A 19,709-nucleotide genomic window follows, 5' to 3' on the forward strand; every position below is an offset into this window, starting at 1 on the left:
ATTTAAAATACTGACATAATTGCCTCAGACTTGTTTATTGAACATCCCTACGCTCCATCAGGTTTTACTGGCTGCTGGATTATCGAACGCTTTCTTATTTGTTTGTTTTTGCCATGAGCGTTTTACGCCATTATTCCTTCTCTTCTGTCTCTCTCGGCTCTTTGTGAGCCCTGATGGCTCTGACACATGCATGAGCTGCTGGAAATGAAAGTAACCCTCTTGGTTTGTGTTTTGAATGACTGATATCGTAACAGAGTCTTTCTGCTTTGTGGAAACAGTGCTACAAATTAGAGCAGGACCAGCACAAAGTCTGTGTACATACACAGATGCAGATCTTCACATGTTTGTATCATGGATTTACTGATGCTGGGCTGATGTCTTAGAGTTGTAGTGAGTCTGAGTGGTTTAGGGCCAGGTTAAAAATGCAAACGGCTTTGCAGATCTATTGCAATCTCCTTGTGAGAGTTTGCAGGGCTTCTGTGGCTCTTAAAAAGGTCTTTAAAAGTCTTAATTTGACTTTTAATAAACATGAGTTAAGACCATGTTGATGTATCAAATTTAATTCAAATTTATTCCTTACTTGATCTTAAGTCTTAAATTTAACATACATAAAACCTGCAGAAACGGTAAATCCCTCATGTTTTAATATGTCAGATAGGTTTGCCTTCATTTGTTTATTTTATTTGTTCATTTATTTATTTATTTATTTAGCCGTGTAGTGCAGCTGAATTTATTGCAGTGACTTTCATGCAATTTTAGTTTTACCTGTGCATATGAGAGAATGTTTGTTTTTAGATGTCTGCTATTTTCTTTTCTTTCTTTTTTTTTTGCATTTTATTTATTTTTTTATTTATTTTTTATTTTGCTGTGTAGTGCAGCTGTATTTATTGCAGTGACTTTCATGCAATTGTAGTTTTACTTGTGCATATAAGAAAATATCTGTTTGTAGATGTCTGCCTTTTTAATTTTATTTGATTTTATTTTGCCCTGTAGTGCAGCTGTATTTATTGCAGTGACTTTCATGCAATTTTACTTTTACCTGTGCATATGACAGAATATCTGTTTTTAGATTTTATTTTTTATTTTTTTATTTTGCAGCTGCATTTATTGCAATTGTAGGTTTACCTCTTTGGGGCCAGATAGGTTTGCTCTCATCACCGTGGTTTAAGACGACACTCGGGTTCTCTGGTTCTTCCTGACAATGCTGATTTACTGCAGACAACTTATTACAGGGGAAGTTTTCAGGAGATTTTTCTCTCCTTTGTGGAGGCTGGAAGAGTAATTGTTGTCTTCTCCTCGGTGTGCTGCTGTTGGTTGGTGTCAGGTTTAAAATAGTGCGTCTCTATCCACACATTTAAACAAAGACGTAAGGGACAGTCTCAAATTGCGAGGTTTGTGTTACCCTACCTTTGTTTTATATTCAGGATGTGTTTGTGATTGTCTGTCATGTAATGTTGGACCTTTCTGTAGTAATATATCGAAATGTCAAACAGAAGGCCTTTATTAAAGACTAAAGCTATTTTATTTTTAAATTTTTTTTTATGTTATTTATTGCAATTTTAGGACCATTGCTTATGAGAGAATATGTTTTAGATGCCTTGCCTTCATTTTTATTATTTAATTTATTTAATTAAATTTAATTTTTAATTTATTTATTTTTTATGCGTTGCAATGGAGCTGTATTTATTGCAGTGACTTTCAGATTAAATATTTATATTTTATATATAATGTTTATTTATATATTAGATGTCTTCCCTTCATTATTATTATCATATACATTTTTTATATATATTCTTGTGTTATATTTATTTTATTTTAGTAGGCCAATGTTTTATTTAGTGGGCCAATTATATTATATTATTTTATTTAATTTTATTTTAATGCAGTGCATTTTATGAATTCTAATGCAGTGACAGATCTGTTTTAGAGGTTTTTGAGTTTAATGTTTAATGTAATGTTTGGCCGCACAGTTTTTATTCTGAAAGAATTTTTTTATGTCTAGCCTTGTTTTGTTTTGCAATGCATCTACATCTATTGCAGTAAGTTTCATGCAATTTTAGGTTTACCTCTTTGGGTGAATACATATAGAGAGAGAATATCTGTATTTTATTTTTCATTTTAATTTTTTTCATATTTCTGTCTAATGCAGTGACTTTCCTACAGTCTTAGCAGCATTATTTGGGGTCATTGCATACGGGTGTCAATCTATGATCTCGCTGCATGAGTTCGTGCCATTCACAGGAAGTGGAAGGTGGAGACAATTTGCAGTGTCAGATGTAATGATGCATTTGCACTTGCTGCATGCGGTAGAGCCTGATCTCTGCCAGCATTTGACCTTGAGGAAAAACCCTTTTCCTCTGGAAACAATGCCAATGTAATAAACACTGCAGTCACAGTTACACTGCCACCCCTGTGTCCTTCACCATTGCTCAGCAAACTGTAATATGAAAAATCATGCATGGACAAGCAAGGACATGCTATGAATCACAGCTCAAGACAGGAGGGGCCACCCACTGCCTGTACACTTCATAGTTTGATATTATTTGATTTTATTCCAGCAATTATTTTATTTTCATTATTTATTTTATTCAATGCAAATATTTCTAATGCAATGCCCGATATGTTTTAGAGGTTTTTGAGAAATGTGTGGCTGCACAGTTGTGCTTTGGTTTTACTTTATTTTATTATTTATTAATTTATTTATTTTTATGACTTTCATGCAATTTGAAGTTTACCTCTTTGGGGCCAATGCATATGAGTTGTCTACCTTTTATTTTATTTTATTTTAATTTATTTTATTATTTTAATGCAGTGCATTTTATGAAATAAAATGCAAATATTTTTAATGTAGTGACAGATCTGTTTTAGAGATTTTTGAGTTTGGCTGCACAGTTATTTTATTTTTATTTAATGTTTAATGTAATGTTTGGCTGCACATTTGTTATCATTTTGTTTTTTATTTAAATTATTTTATTTTATTTAATACGACGCAAATATTTATAATGCAGTGACAGATCTGTTTTAGAGGTCTTTCAGAAATGTTGGCCTGCAAAGTTGTGATATTATTTTATTTTATGCAATACAATGCTAATATTTTAGTTTAATTTATTATTTTTTATTTTATTTTATGCAATACAATGCAAATTAATATCTAATTTGGTGACAGTTTTTTTTTTAGAAGTCTGAGAAATATTTGTTACGCTTTTTTATTTTTAACTTACTTTATGCAATGCAATGCTGTTTCGTTTTATTTTTGGAATCACTAAAGCTCTATTGTTTGCATTTAAATAGGACCATCTGTGAGCAGTCGTCAATATTCGCTCCTCTCTTTGTTTTGGCAGGGCATGACCATTCGACCTCTAGTGGACCTCCTGGCGGTGAAGAAGAAACAGGAAACGAAGCGATCTATTAATGAAGAGATTCACACACAGGTTCTGCTCATCTGTGATTCAGGAGTACTTTATGCTTCCTTGATATTCTGCCAGTCCCGAACAGAATCGATTACACAGTCTTGTTTATAATAAAACAAGCTCGGCTGGGTTAGATGAGATAATTATAATAATTAAATTATTTGTTCTCATTTGTGTTTGTGTAACATTCAGTACTACTGAAGGTGAGTGTTTGAGTGCCACCTGCTGGTCAAATACTGGGACAGTCACAGGTTTACAGTACATAAATACTGCTTGATATATTTAGAATGACAGGTGTCAAAACATTTAAAGACCAAGTGACCAAATGAATCTCACAAAAATCTGCCTAGAATGTTTCAAGGTCGAATTTCCAAGCAAACTGAAATAGAAAAAAAAAAATACATTTTGTAAAAGAAAATTAACCTCATTTTTAAACCACTATGATTTTTGCATTGTGACATTATTTTCATTAGAATTATGCAACCTAATGCAAAAAAAGTAATAAAAAAAGGAAAAAAAAAAATATATATATATATATATATGTTATTAAAAAAATTATGTTTTGTTTGTCATACTATTTGCTGTATTCATTTGAATTACTTTTATTTAAATTAAAAGCCACCCGGAATTGGGAATGATAAACTTAAGTTAAACATTGTCACATTAATGAAAATTTTGCAAGAAAATGTGCTTAATTGTCCTTAAAAATAATAGAATAATCTCTCAATCTCTTAAAAGAATTTACTCTTTAGGTAAATAAGAATGTTTCCGGAATTTGTCCAGGTCATGTTTCGCACCTAAATCACAGGAATAAAATAGAAAAAAAAAAATTAGTATAAAGACAATGAAGCCCATTTTTGCATTGTGGCATTATTTCAATGATAATTAAGCACCTTCTCTTTACCATAATGCAATAAATAAATTGTCTTATTTAGGGTAGTGTACATTTTACTACCTTAAATGCATGCTGATTTAATTCAGAAATAAATTCAAGTTACAACTTAGAAACTGAAAATAATTGCCATCAAGAAATGGGAAATAACAAACTCAAGTAAAATGATAATTGTGCCATCTTTTAATTTTCATTAAAGTGTCACAATGTCACATTTACATAACTTTTGACTGGTAGTGTATATGTACATTTAATTATATGTCCATTTTTATTTGAATGTATACATACATTTTATGTTACATTTTATATTATATATAATATATGTTTTATTATGAGTTCAATATGAATGTTCTATGGAAAAAGCAGGAGGCAGTTTGTATGACAGACGTGAGCTTGGACCCACTCCACAAAATTCAGTACAGAACATTTTGCCCACAAATTGGCATTTATTCATCGCTCATAAAGCTGATTGTTGCTATGGAAACACCCATTTGCATGAGCGTCTCATTTGTTTAATGCTGTGAGTGACTGGCAGAAATCTCTCCGCTGTCCACTTTAATGCTCATTATCAAAATCATGTCCAGCTGCAGCTTCTGTTTAAATAATAATCTCAGCGTTATTGATTGAAAATTGTAGTTTATGTTTCCTAAACAGCGTTTTAAATTGTCATTTTGTTGTTTATAGTTTTTGGACCATCTGCTAACCGGCATCGAGGACATCTGCGGACATTACGGACATCATCACTGGAAGGACAAGTATGTATTTAACTCAAAAAAGTCATGCATGGAAGTCACATTCAGCTTTTCTGAGAGCGATTTTGAAGTCTGTATGAATCTTGATGATTTAGATGCGATATGTATTTTAAATGAATGATGTTACTGATATTTGGCTGATAGTTTGAGGGCAGATGTGCTTTTCGTTTAGTTGGTTGAGTTCACAAATCTTTTCGTTCTAATATACTGTGCTGTTGCAGCATAGAAAGTGAATTTTAGGATCTAATTTGTGATCAGAAATGACGTTTTGTTCATTTTAATGCAATGTTACGTCAGTATGTTCCACGCATTTCCGACAAAGCATCAGTGTTTCTCTGCCGCTAATGATGCTGGAAGCACAGAGGTTTGTTATCTGGATAAAAATAACCACAAACCACCAAAAGCTTCACCATTTCCTTTTCATTTCAAGGCTGAACCGGTTTAAGAAGACTAAGAAAAAAATAATAATTCTAATGCACTGTGCTGTTGCAGTGTAGAAAGAGAATTTTAGGATTTAAATTTTGGATCAGAGATGAAGTTTTGCTCATTTCAATGCATACGTCAATATATACCACAGATTTCAGACAAAGTGTTAGTGTTTCTCTGCTGCTAATGATGCTGGAAGCACAGAGGTTTGTTATCTGGATAAAAATAACCACAAACCACCAAAAGCTTCACCATTTCCTTTTCATTTCTAGGCTGAACCGGTTCAATAAGAAGTACGTGAAGAAGTGCCTGATAGCGGGTGAGCGCTCTAAAGAACCACAGCTGATCGCCTTCTACCACAAGATGGAGATGAAACAGGCCATCGAGCTGGTGGAGAGCGGCGGAGGAGCCAAGCTTCCCTCTGCCATGCCATCCACCGTCTCCATGCAGTGAGTCACCTTATGATTTGTTTAGAATTTGTGACCCTGGACCATAAAACCAGTCTTAGATGGTACAGGTATATTTGTAGCAATAGCCAAAAATACAATGTATGGGTCAAAATGATCAGTTTTTATTATAATATTAAGTAAAGATCTTTGTTCCATGAAGATATTTTGTAAATGTCCTACCGTAAATATATCAAAACTTAATTTTTGATTGGTAATATTCATTGTTAAGAACGTCATTTGGACAACTTTAATAGAATACAAATAGAATGTGTGGAATGTGCATTGAATTTAAGGAGTTGTTACGTAATGAACAAAGAATGTATGGAATAATTGGAGTCTGTGAAGAATTTAGGGAATGTGTGGAATGTATGCAATTGATGGAATTCATAAAAAAGGAATTTAAAGAATGTGTGCAAATTATGGAATGCGTGTAGAATTTTGAGTATGTAAGGAATTTAGAGAATGTGTGGAGTTTGACTAAAATGCATTACATTTTTGGAATATGCATGTACTTTAGAGAATGCATGGGGAATATGGAATGTATAAAATGTGTGAAATGCATATAGAGTTTGTAATGTGTAAATAATTTATATATTATATATATATATTGTAGAATTTATGCCATTAATGGGATGCATGTGAAATTTGGAATGTGTGAAGAATTTAGGGAATGTGTGGAATTTGACTAAAATACATGGAATTTTTGGAATATGTATGGACTTTAGAGAATGCATGGGGAATGTGGAATGTATAATATGTGTGGAATGTGTAAAGAATTTATATAATGCATTAGGAATTTGTGAAATGTATGCAATTTTGGAATGCATGTATAATTTGGAATGTGTGAAGAATTTAGAGAATGTGTGGATTTTTTTAAATTACATTTAATTTTTTTTTTTTTTTTTTTTTAATTACATGGATATTTTTGGAATATGTATGGACCTTAGACAATGCATGGAGAATGTGTGAAATGCTTGTGTGGAATGTGTAAATAATTTATAGAATGTATGAAACCGAATGCATGTAGAATTTGGAATGAGTGGAGAATTTAGGGAATGTGAGGAATGTATGCAATTTATAGAATTCATATGAATTGTAGAATGTCTAAGAAATTTACAGAGTATGCAGTTTTTGGAATGCACGTAGAATTTAAAATGTAAGGAATTAAGGAATGTGTGGAATTTGACAATTCATTGAATTTTTGGAATATGTATGAACTTTAGAGAATGCATGGAGAACGTGAAATGCATATAGAGTGTCAAATGTATAAAGATATAAATTCTACATAGTCCTTGTGCATTATAAAAATTATGGAATTTATGGAATGCATGTACAATTTGGAATGTGTGAAGAATTTAGGGAATGTGCGGAATGTATGCACATATAGAGTGTGGAACATGTAAGGAATTCATATAATGCACAAAAAATATGTGCAGTGCATGCAGTTTATGTAATGCATATAGAATGTGGAATGTATGGATGGTGTAAGGAATTTCTAAAATGTATATAGAACTTGTGGAATTCATAAAATGTGTGGAATTTGTTTTCCAGGAACATCCAGCCCAAAAAGCCTCAGGACCGGGCGCTGCCGCAGCTCTCCAAGGCTCGTGAGGAAGAGATCAGAAAGATCCTGCGCACCAACCTGCAGAGGACTCGCCAGAGAGTGAGCGCTCAACTTCCTGTTTTCAAACTGGTGTTTTTGTATTTCCTTTTTTTTGTGTAATTGATGCAGCTCAAACTAAATTGCCACATGCATTTTCAGCTGCGCTCGTACAACAGACACACACTGGTTGCTGATCCGTACGAGGACGGCTGGAACGAGATCCTCATCAAACGGAAGAAAATGATGGAGCTGGAAAAGAAGGTTTGATGTTAATAGATCAATGCATCACTGGATACAACTAGATTATCAGTATCTAAAATATTAAATGAGTCATCTCGGTTGACCGCTATATGTCTTGAGAGGTGGAATGTGCTTTAATTAATCACAGCTGAATAATTGCGTTAAATGTTTTATCTCTCTGCTTTCAGATATCGCAGATGAACAATTACCTCACTGTTCCTGCTCATGCCCCTGATTCACCCACCATCACTCGAGCTCGACTGTCTTCGGGTGAGGCGGCCGTTTATTCTGCTGTATCACTGAGGCACAGACAGTTTAGGATCCTGTTGTGTCACTGAAATCTCTTTCTTTTGTTCCGAGCGGATTCAGCCTCAGGTCTTCCCTCTCAGTGAATGTGCAGTGAATTGACAATCATGCAGGATAGAGTTATTGCACAGCGCCACCTAGTGATTAACACTTTAAGTTCAACTGTCAAACCATATTCCTTCATATTCAAAGATCTACTAATGTGTTTCTGCAATAAAATTGCGGTAAAATAATAGTAACCACCATTGTCATCATAACAACACGGCAAAAAGATTCTGAATGCTTCATACACAATTTAAAAGAGATCCCAAAATCAATGATTATGGTTTACAATAGTAAAAATAACTAGTACTTTGCATAAGTTTTAATTAGCATCGTGCATTTTTGTAAGGGCTGTCAGGTGTTAAAGGAGGTAAAAATATCATAAAAACTATACATTTTCTTGAAAAGCATAATTTAGTAAGTTTCTTTTAAACCAATATGATCAATTGTTTTGTTTTTGTTTTAAGCATTAACCTCATTTAATTCTGTTAAATTTTTGCTTAAAATAACAAACTATATGGGATAAAAAAAAAACATTAATTCAAGAAAAAGGGAGTATTTTATATATTTTATATTATACATATTATTTAAATTATCATACTAATGCTTTTTAATTAAATTGATCTTTGAATATAGAAGTTATATTTTTATTTTTACTTTCATTTATATACTATAATAATATTTGATTACATTTTTTTATTTGCTTTTTATATTTTAATTATAGTTTAAGTTTAGTATTTTTGTCTTATTTTAATATACTTGTTCTTGAAAAGCAACATTTTGTAAGATTAGAGTTTTTATTTTTTTCTAACCCCATGATAATAAATAGTTTCTTATTTTTGCATGAATCCTTCTAAATTTGATTAAATTTTACTTTCAGCAAGAAAACTATATGCCAATGAAGTAAAAACAAAATAAAAACAAAAGTTCTTTATATAATGTATAATATATCAGTTATACTTATGCTTTTTAATTCAATTGATCTTTAAATAAAGAAGTGATTTTTTTTTTTACTTTTGTTTATATGCTATAATAATATTTATACTTTATTTGCTTTTTATATTTTAAATGTTAATCTTAGTTTAAGTTCAGTATTTTTGTCTTATTTAAATAACATTAAATAAACTTAAATATACTTAAATGTTCTTGAAAAGCAAAATCTAGTAAGATTAGAGTTTTATATTTTTCTAACCCCATATTAATAAAAAAATATTTTGCATAAACCTCTTTAAATTTGATTACATTTTTACTTCCAACAAGAAAACTATATGCCAACGAGGTAAAAAGCAAAAATGCATATTGTATCAATGTAATGTTGCATATTTACATACAATTATAGTTTTTTTTTTTTCATTTGCTTTCTATGTTTTCATTTTCATTTTAGTTTAAGTTTTAGAGTTTAGGAGTTTTTATAATTTTCTAAACCCATATTAATAAATAGTAGTTTTTTGTTTTTTTTTCAATAACCTTTTCAAATTTGACTAACTTTTTTACTTCCAACAAGAAAACTATAACAAAATGAAGTAAAAAAAAATATATAAAAAATAAAGAGAATTTCTTTATATCTTTATATAATGCATATTATATCAATTATTATACTTACGTTTTTTAATTAAATTGATCTTTCAATAAAGTAGTATTTTTACTTTTATGTACTATTATAATCTTTTTTTTAATCTGCATTTTTTAATTTTAGTTTAAGTTTTAGTAATGTTTTTGTTTTTATTTTTATATTTTATTTTCATCTACATTTTTCATCTAATATTTATAGTTTATTTTATTTCAGGTTTATTTTAATTAACGAAAACAGATTTTTTTAATAGGTTTAATTAAGTTACCAATAGCAACACTAGAGTAAAGCACTGATTTTCTGTGTAGCTTTTTAATTAAATTGAATATAAATAAAAGTAAAAATATCACTTATTTATTCATTTATAATATATAATAATATATATTTTACTTTGTTTTTTTTTTGTATTTTCATTTTAATTTTAATCTTAGTTTAAGTTTTAGAGGGGTTTTTATATTTGTCTAACCCCATATATATGTTTCTTTTTTTTTTTTCTTCCAATAAAAAAACTATATGCCAACGTAAAGGTAAAGTAAAAAACAAAAATAAAGAGAAGTTATTTATCTGTTTATATAATGCAAATTATAAAATTATTTATACTTGGCTCAAGTTAATGTATCTTTGGTATTATTAGTACTATTTAAATGCTGTAACAATTTTCAGTATTTTATATTTTAAACTTTATATTTTCAGTTTTTATTTAAATTTTAGTTTAAGTTCCAAGTTTTTCATCTAATATTTATAATTAATTTTATTTCAGCTTTATTTCAATAAATGAAAACAGCTTTTTAATAGCTTTAATTTAAGTTAACATAACTGGAGTAAAGCACTGATTTTCTGTCTAGCATCTATTCATTTCCTAATCGCTTCTCCTCCCACAGACCCTCAAGCATGGGGCATCAAGTCAGTCACAGAAAGCATCCCCACCATTAAAGTGGACCTCGCCTCGCCGCAGAGCCCAGAGTCCGTCAACGTGGTGGACGAGTTCGACAAGAAAGGAAGCCAGCCGAAGGTGAGCGATGAAGAGGAGTTCGGCCTCACCATGAAAGTGCCCTCTCCTGCGAAGCAGAGAAAGGACAAAAAGCCAGACGAGGACGACGACAGGGAGCCGCAGCAACGGCTCATGCGCTGTCTGAGCGACCCAGGCCCCGCCCCCGAAGAGGAAGACGAGGACGAGCCCTTCCTCCCCTGAGAGAACGAGCTCAAGGAGGATCGTTAACTGCTGAAACGTGGAGGACAGATGTATAATCTGCAGGAAGCCAAAACCAGAACGTCAGGAAAATGAACCAAAATAAAGGAAATGAAAGGGAGCGATCAAAATAAGCCATTGATTTTCTTTTCGTTTATCATTGCTCTTTTCATTTGAAGCCTAACACTGTTCGCACCAGGCATGATGTGACTCAAATCCTAAGCGATGAGCGATTGTCTGTTATTTCTGGTCGCATCATGTCCGGTTCGGAAGTGAACGTTCCCGCCTTGCGTTTGCTACGGAATGGTACTATTCCAGACGAGGGGAACGGATCTATGCATTACCAAACGGTCGCACTGTTCAGTCTATTCAGGTGAAACGATTCTGTTGTTGTTTTCTTTTGTGTTCGTTCACATGAATTGCCTTTGTTTTTCGTGACGCGAGCATCAGTTGCGTTTTACCTCTAGGGGAATTATATTTGTTTATCAGGAGCAATATGAAACCGGTTACATTATGGCCTTTCTCATACAGTAGTTATACAGATGGTGCATATTTACACTGGCTTATTATTTCATCAAGTCACGCTCCATTTGCAGTGCACCTGAGAAGCAACTATGTTCATTGTGATTGCACAAAGAGATTTGCATAAATTACATGTAGAGACTTTTATTTTACACAAAGCATTGATTGACCAGTTTGATTGGTTGTGATCGTGTTTCCTGTTTTCTTTGCTCGTACTTTATATCAAAGAACATTTTGGTCTAATAGTCTTTAACTCCCTTTAAATGCACTCAAGCGCTTTGGTGAGCGGCCATGAGCACTCCATGTCAGCAAATGTTGATTTAAAGGAATAGTTCATGCAGAAAGGACACAATTCTGTCATTATTTACTCATTTTTGTTTCTTTGTTTGATTCCAAACCAAAATTCTGATTTATTTATGTTTTTTCCATGGAAAGACGAATGTTAATTCTTCACACAGCTCTTCTCCATAAAAGTTCTTAGTGTCCCTATCTCCAAAAAGGACAAAAAAGCATCTTAAAAGTATCTAAACTGTTTTCTGTAGGAATTTATACAATATATTTTAATTTATTCTTCTGAAGTCATACAATTATAAGCCTATTTCTGCCTCAAAAAGTCAATGGTGAATCATAATTATGGCATAGGACATCAAAATATGAGATAATAAGTCAATTGTGAGGGTAAATTAGGACAGTATCTCATGTTTTAACTATTTGAAGTCATCAATATGACTTAAAAGGTCAAAATTATGAGTATGGTAAAAAGTGGAAATTATGACAAGTCTCAAATATGAGATAAAAAGTCAGAATCGCAACAAAGACAAAATACAGTGTTGTACATTACGTTCCAAGTCATACAATTATAGAAGCCCATTTCTGCCTTAAGAAGTCATGGTAAATCATAACTATGACATAGTATCTAATCTTTTGACTATTTAGAGTCAACATTGAGATAATCACAGTGAAGTCAAAATATGAAATACTAAGTCACAAGTATGAGATAAAGTGCAAATTATGAGTCAAATTATGTCAGTCAAAATATGAGATTAAAAGTTGACATTGACAGTCATAATTATGACAGTAAATAAGTATGAGATAAAAAGAAATTATGACGAGTCAAGACTGAGATGAAAAGTAAAAATTGAGTAATTCATTTTGTCAGTCAAAATGTGAGATAAAAAGTCAAAATTGACACAGTCATAATTATGACAGCAAATAAGTATGAAATAAACATGGAAATTATGACAAGTCTAAGATACTAAGACAAATTTATGATGAACTATTACAAAGTCGAAATTCTAAGAAGCTGAAATTGAGATAAAAAGTGAAAAATTATGACGTCAAAACTATGAGATAAAAATGTCCAAATATGAGATGCTGAGTCATAATTATGAGATGAGCCATAATTGACATAAAAAATTCAAATAATGAGATATTAAGTCAGAATTATGACATGCTAAACATATTTATTATATAAACTATTACAAATAATTGAGAAGCCATAAGTGACATAAAACATCCAAATATGAAATTTTAAGTCTGAATTATGACATGCCAAGGCATTTGTCAAGTCGAAAACCGAAATTATGAGATAGAAAGTTGAAATTCACAAAGTTGAAATTATGAGATAAAAAGGCAAAATTATGGTGCGTAAAATCAAAAATAAATTACAGCATGCAGTAAGTGAATTAATTATACAATAAAAAGTGGAAAACAGGACAAAAGGCCAAAATTATGAGATTAAAAAGTCAAAATGTACATACAAAGCTGAAATTAAGGTGTAATTGTGAGATGCTAAGTCATAATGATGACCTGCACCATAATTTCACATTTTTATTTTGTATTTGTGACTTTCTATCTCATCATTTTGACTTCAGTCATAATTAAGACTTACAAAAGCGTCTTTCCCCCCCTCATTTGTCAGAAATGGGTTTCTATAAAGACATGAAAGCTTATTTTGGGGGGAATTAGTCCTTTATCTTTAGATCAACCCTTTTTCTGAAACCCTTCACCATGTAGCTCTGAATTCACACACACACATATATATTTACTGCCAGTGTGATAGAAACGTGAGTTTGGAAGTGTTGATTTTGTGTTGCATGACCCCCAAACAGTACGATTGTATCCCGAAAGAAAGAACTATGCAGAGTCTGGAGTATGAATTATTCCCTTTAAAGCCTTTGCACCTCGAGTATCAAAACACTGGCCTCTGGTTCTCCTGCAGCCTAGAGGTGCCATGCATATTCCAAAAGAGTCACTAATATATTAAAATCAGAAAGTCTTTTGCATGCACAGAGAGTAGATTAGTCTTATTTTAATGTGAGATGTGATGGATATATTTTGCATACGGTCTGTAGATGTCTATATTCTGCTTTGAAGTATTACAGTGCTAACTGAACAGTTATTTAGCGTTTTATTTTTGGCCTTTGACAAGACACGATATGTCATCTTCTGCCTTCCTCATCAGATTTGTGATTGGTTTCATGCAGTCGAACAGGTTTCTGCTGGTTTCCGGGTTTGGTGTGTCTCACAGGTTTGTGCGTGAGCTGGTTTTCATCTGATCTGCTCTGTTGTGCTTGATGAATGTCCACAGCCGTCTACAAACGCAATTACGGCAGGTTGGGTTGTCTTGATGTATGCTTGACTTCTGTATTCACATCAATGAAGAGAGAGGGAAAAAATGAATATTTTAGCCACAAATAAAAATTCTGTCATTATTTACTCAACCTGTATGCTGTTATTTTTCAGTGGATCTTTATGCAGCTTTGTGTTGCATAGAAAAAAATATGAATATTTTTTGATAATATTTTGAATTTGGGGGGGGGGGGGGGGGGGGGGGGGGTTGATATATATATGTATATGTATAATTTATATTTTTAGTAATTTTGTTGTGTTTGTCATTTTTATTAATTTTTTATGTTTTAAATATCACTACATACACTACCAGTCAAAATAAAAATGTTAAATTTTAATGCTAAAAATTCAGCTTTGAAATCACAGGAATAAATTGTGTTTCTAAAATACATTCAAATAGAAAACGGTTATTTTAAATGGTACAAATATTTCAAAATTGTGCTGTTGTTGCTAAGTCGAAAATATTAAATAAAAAGTCAAAATAATGGTGCATAAAGTCAAGAATAAATTATGACATGGAGTAAGTAAAAAAAGGTCAAATTATGAGGTAAAAAGTCATTATGACAAAGTTAAAATTGATAGATCAAGCTGAAATTATAACGTAAAACTTAAAAATATATACATATATGAGCATGTGGGTTTGGAACCAGTCTTGATTTGTTTTTATTGACTTTTATTTAACTTTAAATAAACTTTTTTTTTTTTTTTTACTTTACTTACACTTAACCTCTTCGGAATAACAAAAGGTGATTAAATGATGACAGAATTTAGTAATGAAAAAATCCTCAAAACATTCTTTGTCTTTGACATGAATTTGAATACCAATGATCTGCCCTTGTCTGATATTTCTGGAGGTTTTTTTTTATGGTATTCTGTACTTTTAATGTCTGCATGCCTGCATATATTCTGCATTTTGTTTGTCTTTTTGTTCTATTTTTTTTATTTTTTTCATTTGTATTGCCTGTCACTGATTCGTTTGAATAATTTTCATTATTGCATATCATTTTTCCAGTCATATTCACCATAAAGCCTTTTCATGAAAACATGTACTTGTTTACTTTTTGCATGGCATAGTTTTGCCTTCTGCTTTGTTTGCGTTTACATTATTTGGTCAGTTTTTGTGCATTCTGTATCTTTAAACTGCTGTCAAGCTGTTTGTTACAAAAGCTTATTCTGCTTTCAGCAGATTTGACTTGAATAACCTGAGCTCATTTTCATCTAAATGCAGACTAGAAAAGACTAGAAACCTGTTTCTCTCAGAAATGATTGTTAATACTTTCAACTTTCACATAAGAAACTATAAGAGTTGTTCTATCAATATTCAGCTGTTTTCAGTTCTGTTTGGTTTGCACATTTACTTTCGTTTCAGGGTGTTTCTCAATTTTGCTGTTGCATTATTGATTATGGATTATCCTGAAAAACTGTTACTGCTCTCAAACATGCTTGAACTCTAAAGATGACTTTATAAAACTATTTACTGAAATGTGCATGATGTTTTAATCATGTGATCTTATTTATTTCACCCAAAAACAAGGAAAAGGTGCAGTTTGAACATCTTGCTATTAAAAAGTGAGCTTTCAGCTTTCGTTTTTTGTTTGTTTGTTTCAAGATGTTTAAAAAAAAAATCAATTAAAAAAAAATATATGAGCATATGGGTTTGGAACCAGTGTTATTTTAGTGTTCTATTAATATTCAGTTTTTTTTTTTTTATTGTAGTTTTCTTTTTTTTTTTTTTTTTTTTTTTTTTTTTTTTAGTATTTATTTTTTAAATATAAGTATATACACTACCAGTCAAATGTTTTTTGGACATTTGTAATGTTTTTAATTTTTAAAAAGTGTCTTCTGCTCACAAAGCCTGCATTTATTTGAAAGTAATATTGTGAACAATTTTTACTATTTAAAATGCAGTAAAAAATAATTTTAATGCTAAAAATTCTTTGAAATCACAGGAATAACTTGCATTATAAAATACATTCAACTATTTTTTATATAGTACAAATATTTCAGAATTGTACAGTTTTTGCTCAATCGAAAATATTAAATAAAAAGGCAAAATTATGAGATTTAAAAAAGTGGAAATTAGGACAAAAGGTCAAAATTATGAGACAAAAGGTCAGTTTTTGGTGTCTTTGGGTGAAATAAAGAGCACATAAATAAATCATGCACATTCCAGTAAATAGTTTTATAAAGTCATCTTTAGAGTTTAAGCATGTTTGAGAGCAGTTACAGTTTTTCAGGATAATCCATAATCAATAATGCAACAGCAAAATTGAGAAAACACCATGAAACTAAAGCACATTTTTGTGCAAACCAAAAACTGAAAACAGCTGAATATTTACTGAAATGTGCATGAATTATTTATGTGCTCTTATTTATTTCACCCAAAGACACCAGAAACAAGAAAAGGTGCAGTTTGAACATCTTGCTATTGTAAATGTTTAATTTTTTTTGTTTCAAAACTCAATTTAAAAGGCCGTTTGAAGCACTTTATCATGACCAACCTTTAAAACAAATCATTTTTACAATACAGCAATAATTAAGCCATCATTTAGTGAATAAATGTAAACTAAACGCACAGATTTGATGTAAAGTCATGTAACATTATGAGCTGATTTGAACAGTGTTGGTTGATTTTATATGGACCAACTTTTGCTTTTAATCAGATTATTTGTTGTGAGTCCAAACTTGAGAATGTTATTAATTTACTGTCTTCTAATCAATTTCATCTCATTTCATAAAGTGCATCATGAATTTGCAATAAAGTGTTTATTTTGTATACATGGAAATACTATTATAACTAAATATAAATTTGAGATATATACACACACACATATATATAAATGTCGATGTTTATTGAGAGTGTAGCACTGCGAGGATTCACTGTATTTGTCGAGTCGCTTCAGCACTTCGCAATTGCATTCTGGAAACTAACGTTTATGGTCATCAAAGATAAATGAATAAAGATTTCATTTGCTAAAAGCATCTGCTTTCTCTTTTAATGTGAGTGTGAGGTTGATTTAAAGAAATAGTTCAGGCAAAAATGAAACTGTGATGTTTATCTGCTTAGCCCCAGGCATTCAAGATGTAGGTGACTTTGTTTCTTCAGTAGAACACAAGTCATATACATGGCAGTCAATGGGCACCAAATCTTTAAGAGTAAAAAAAACATACACCGACAAAACCAAATTAAACTCTGCGGCCCATGACGATACAGTGAGGTGTTAAGACACAAAACGATCGGTTTGTTTAAAAAACTGAACAGTATTTATATCATTATTAATATTTACCTCTAATCCACGGAACATTCTACTCTCCTGAGCGACTTATGACTTTAAAAGTAATAATTATGAGATAAAAAGGCAAAAATATGACTTAAATCAGAATTATGAGAAAAAAGCTAAAAATTTGACTTTAAAAGTCATAATTATGAGATAAAAAGTCAAAATTACACTGTAAAAAGTTTTCACCAGTTAAAAACTTTACAAGTTTAACAGCTGCCTTAAGATTGTAAGTTAAAACAATTTAAGTCATTTAAACTCACAAGTTATATCAACTCATTTTCATTGTAACAAGTTAAAATGTAGTTTTAAGCCGATTTAACTTAAAAACTTAAGGCAACTGCTGAACTTAGGTTATTAAGTTGAATCTGGTGAAAACTTTTTACAGTGTATGACTTAAGTCATAATTATGAGATAAAAAGCCAAAATTATGACTTAAAACATAATTATGAGATAAAAAAGCCAAAAATACGAATTTAAAAGTCATAATTATGAGATAAAAAGTCGAAATTATGACTTAAGTCATAATTATGAGATAAAAAGCCAAAATTATGACTTAAGTCATAATTATGAGATAAAAAGTCGAAATTATGACTAAGTCATAATTATGAGATAAAAAAGCCAAAATTATGACTTAAGTCATAATTATGAGATAAAAAGTCAAAATTATGACTCAAGTCATAATTCTGAGATAAAAAGCCAAAATTATGACTTAAGTCATTATTATGAGATAAAAAGTCAAAATTATGACTCAAGTCATAATTATGAGATAAAAAAGCCAAAATTATGACTTAAGTCATTATTATGAGATAAAAAGTCAAAATTATGACTCAAGTCATAATTATGAGATAAAAAGTCAAAATTATGACTCAAGTCATAATTCTGAGATAAAAAGCCAAAATTTTGACTTTAAAAGTCATAATTATGAGATAAAGTCAAAATTATGACTTAAGTCATAATTATGAGATAAAAAGCCAAAATTATGACTCAAGTCAGAGTTATGAGATAAAAAGTCAAAAATATGACTTAAGTCATAATTATGAGATAAAAAGCCAAAATTATGACTTAAGTCATAATTATGAGATAAAAAGCCAAAAATATGACTTTAAAAGTCAGAATTATGAGATAAAAAGTCAAAATCATGACTTTAAAAGTCAGAATTATGAGATAAAAAGTCAAAATTATGACTAAAGTCATAATTATGAGATAAAAGGCCAAAATTATTACTTTAAAAGTCAGAATTATGAGATAAAAAGCCAAAATTATGACTTAAGTCATAATTATGAGATAAAAAGCCAAAAATATGACTTTAAAAGTCAGAATTATGAGATAAAAAGTCAAAAATATGACTTAAGTCATAATTATGAGATAAAAAGCCAAAATTATGACTTAAGTCATAATTATGAGATAAAAAGTCAAAATTATGACTTTAAAAGTCAGAATTATGAGATAAAAAGTCAAAATTATTACTTTAAAAGTCAGAATTATGAGATAAAAAGCCAAAAATATGACTTAAGTCATAATTATGAGATAAAAAGCCAAAATTATGACTTAAGTCATAATTATGAGATAAAAAGCCAAAATTATGACTTTAAAAGTCAGAATTATGAGATAAAAAGCCAAAAATATGACTTAAGCCATAATTTGTAAGGTAAAAAGTCAAAATTATTACTTTAAAAGTCATAATTATGAGATAAAAGGCCAAAAAATACAACTTTAAACATTTCAGAATTATGAACTCATCTGGGAGTGTTGACTTTTCACTGACTACATTGCCAGTCATGTGAACGTTCCGGTGGATCCGAGGTAAATAATGATATAAATACTGTTCAGTTTTTTAAACAGACCAATCATTTTGTGTCTTAAGACCCAAATGTATCGCCACAAGCCGCAGGGTTTAATTTGGTTTTGTCGGTGTATGTTTTTTACTCTTAAAGATTTCATAACCATTGACTGCCATTATAAGACTGACAGACTGCAACGGTTTGAGTTAAAAAATCTTCGTTTGTGTTCTACTGAAGAAACAGTCAACTACATCTTGGATGGCCTGGGGGTAAGCAGATAAACATCACGTTTTCATTTTGGATGAACTATCCCTGTAATGTGCTGAGATGTGAATGTGTGAGTTGAGCAGCAGAGGGCGCTGTTGTTTTATTCATTGAAATGAATGGAAAACTACCTCTGGAGTGAAAAACAGACCTGAGACTCTTGAATAAATGATCAAATGTCTGTTTCAACAGCTGATCTGTGAAAGGAGGCGTTTAACCTTTGGGAAATGTGTATTCATGAGCTCTGTTTGCTTCTTTTTTTTAAATTGAGGTTTGGCATTTTTGCTACCTGGTTGTCTAAATATATTTTTATGTATTGATTTGTTATTTTCTAGCAATAAATGTTAGATA

The 19,709-nt window shown here is 30.8% G+C and overlaps 1 protein-coding gene across 1 annotated transcript in view; it reads left to right on the forward strand.

Annotated features, from left to right (window-relative positions):
• LOC141342481 (sodium/hydrogen exchanger 1-like) overlaps window positions 1–10,882 on the forward strand; it is a 36,617-nt gene extending 25,735 nt beyond the window's left edge. The window contains exons 3-9 of the mRNA XM_073846938.1: window positions 3,292–3,431; window positions 4,987–5,057; window positions 5,753–5,929; window positions 7,481–7,592; window positions 7,692–7,793; window positions 7,961–8,042; window positions 10,572–10,882. Of these exons, the coding sequence (XP_073703039.1) occupies window positions 3,292–3,431; window positions 4,987–5,057; window positions 5,753–5,929; window positions 7,481–7,592; window positions 7,692–7,793; window positions 7,961–8,042; window positions 10,572–10,882 (995 nt within the window). The remainder of the gene's footprint in view (window positions 1–3,291; window positions 3,432–4,986; window positions 5,058–5,752; window positions 5,930–7,480; window positions 7,593–7,691; window positions 7,794–7,960; window positions 8,043–10,571) is intronic.
• Window positions 10,883–19,709: the final 8,827 nt, after the last annotated feature.

This window comes from Garra rufa, chromosome 9, assembly GCF_049309525.1.
Source record: "Garra rufa chromosome 9, GarRuf1.0, whole genome shotgun sequence".
In the NCBI taxonomy this organism is placed as follows: Eukaryota; Metazoa; Chordata; class Actinopteri; order Cypriniformes; family Cyprinidae; genus Garra; species Garra rufa.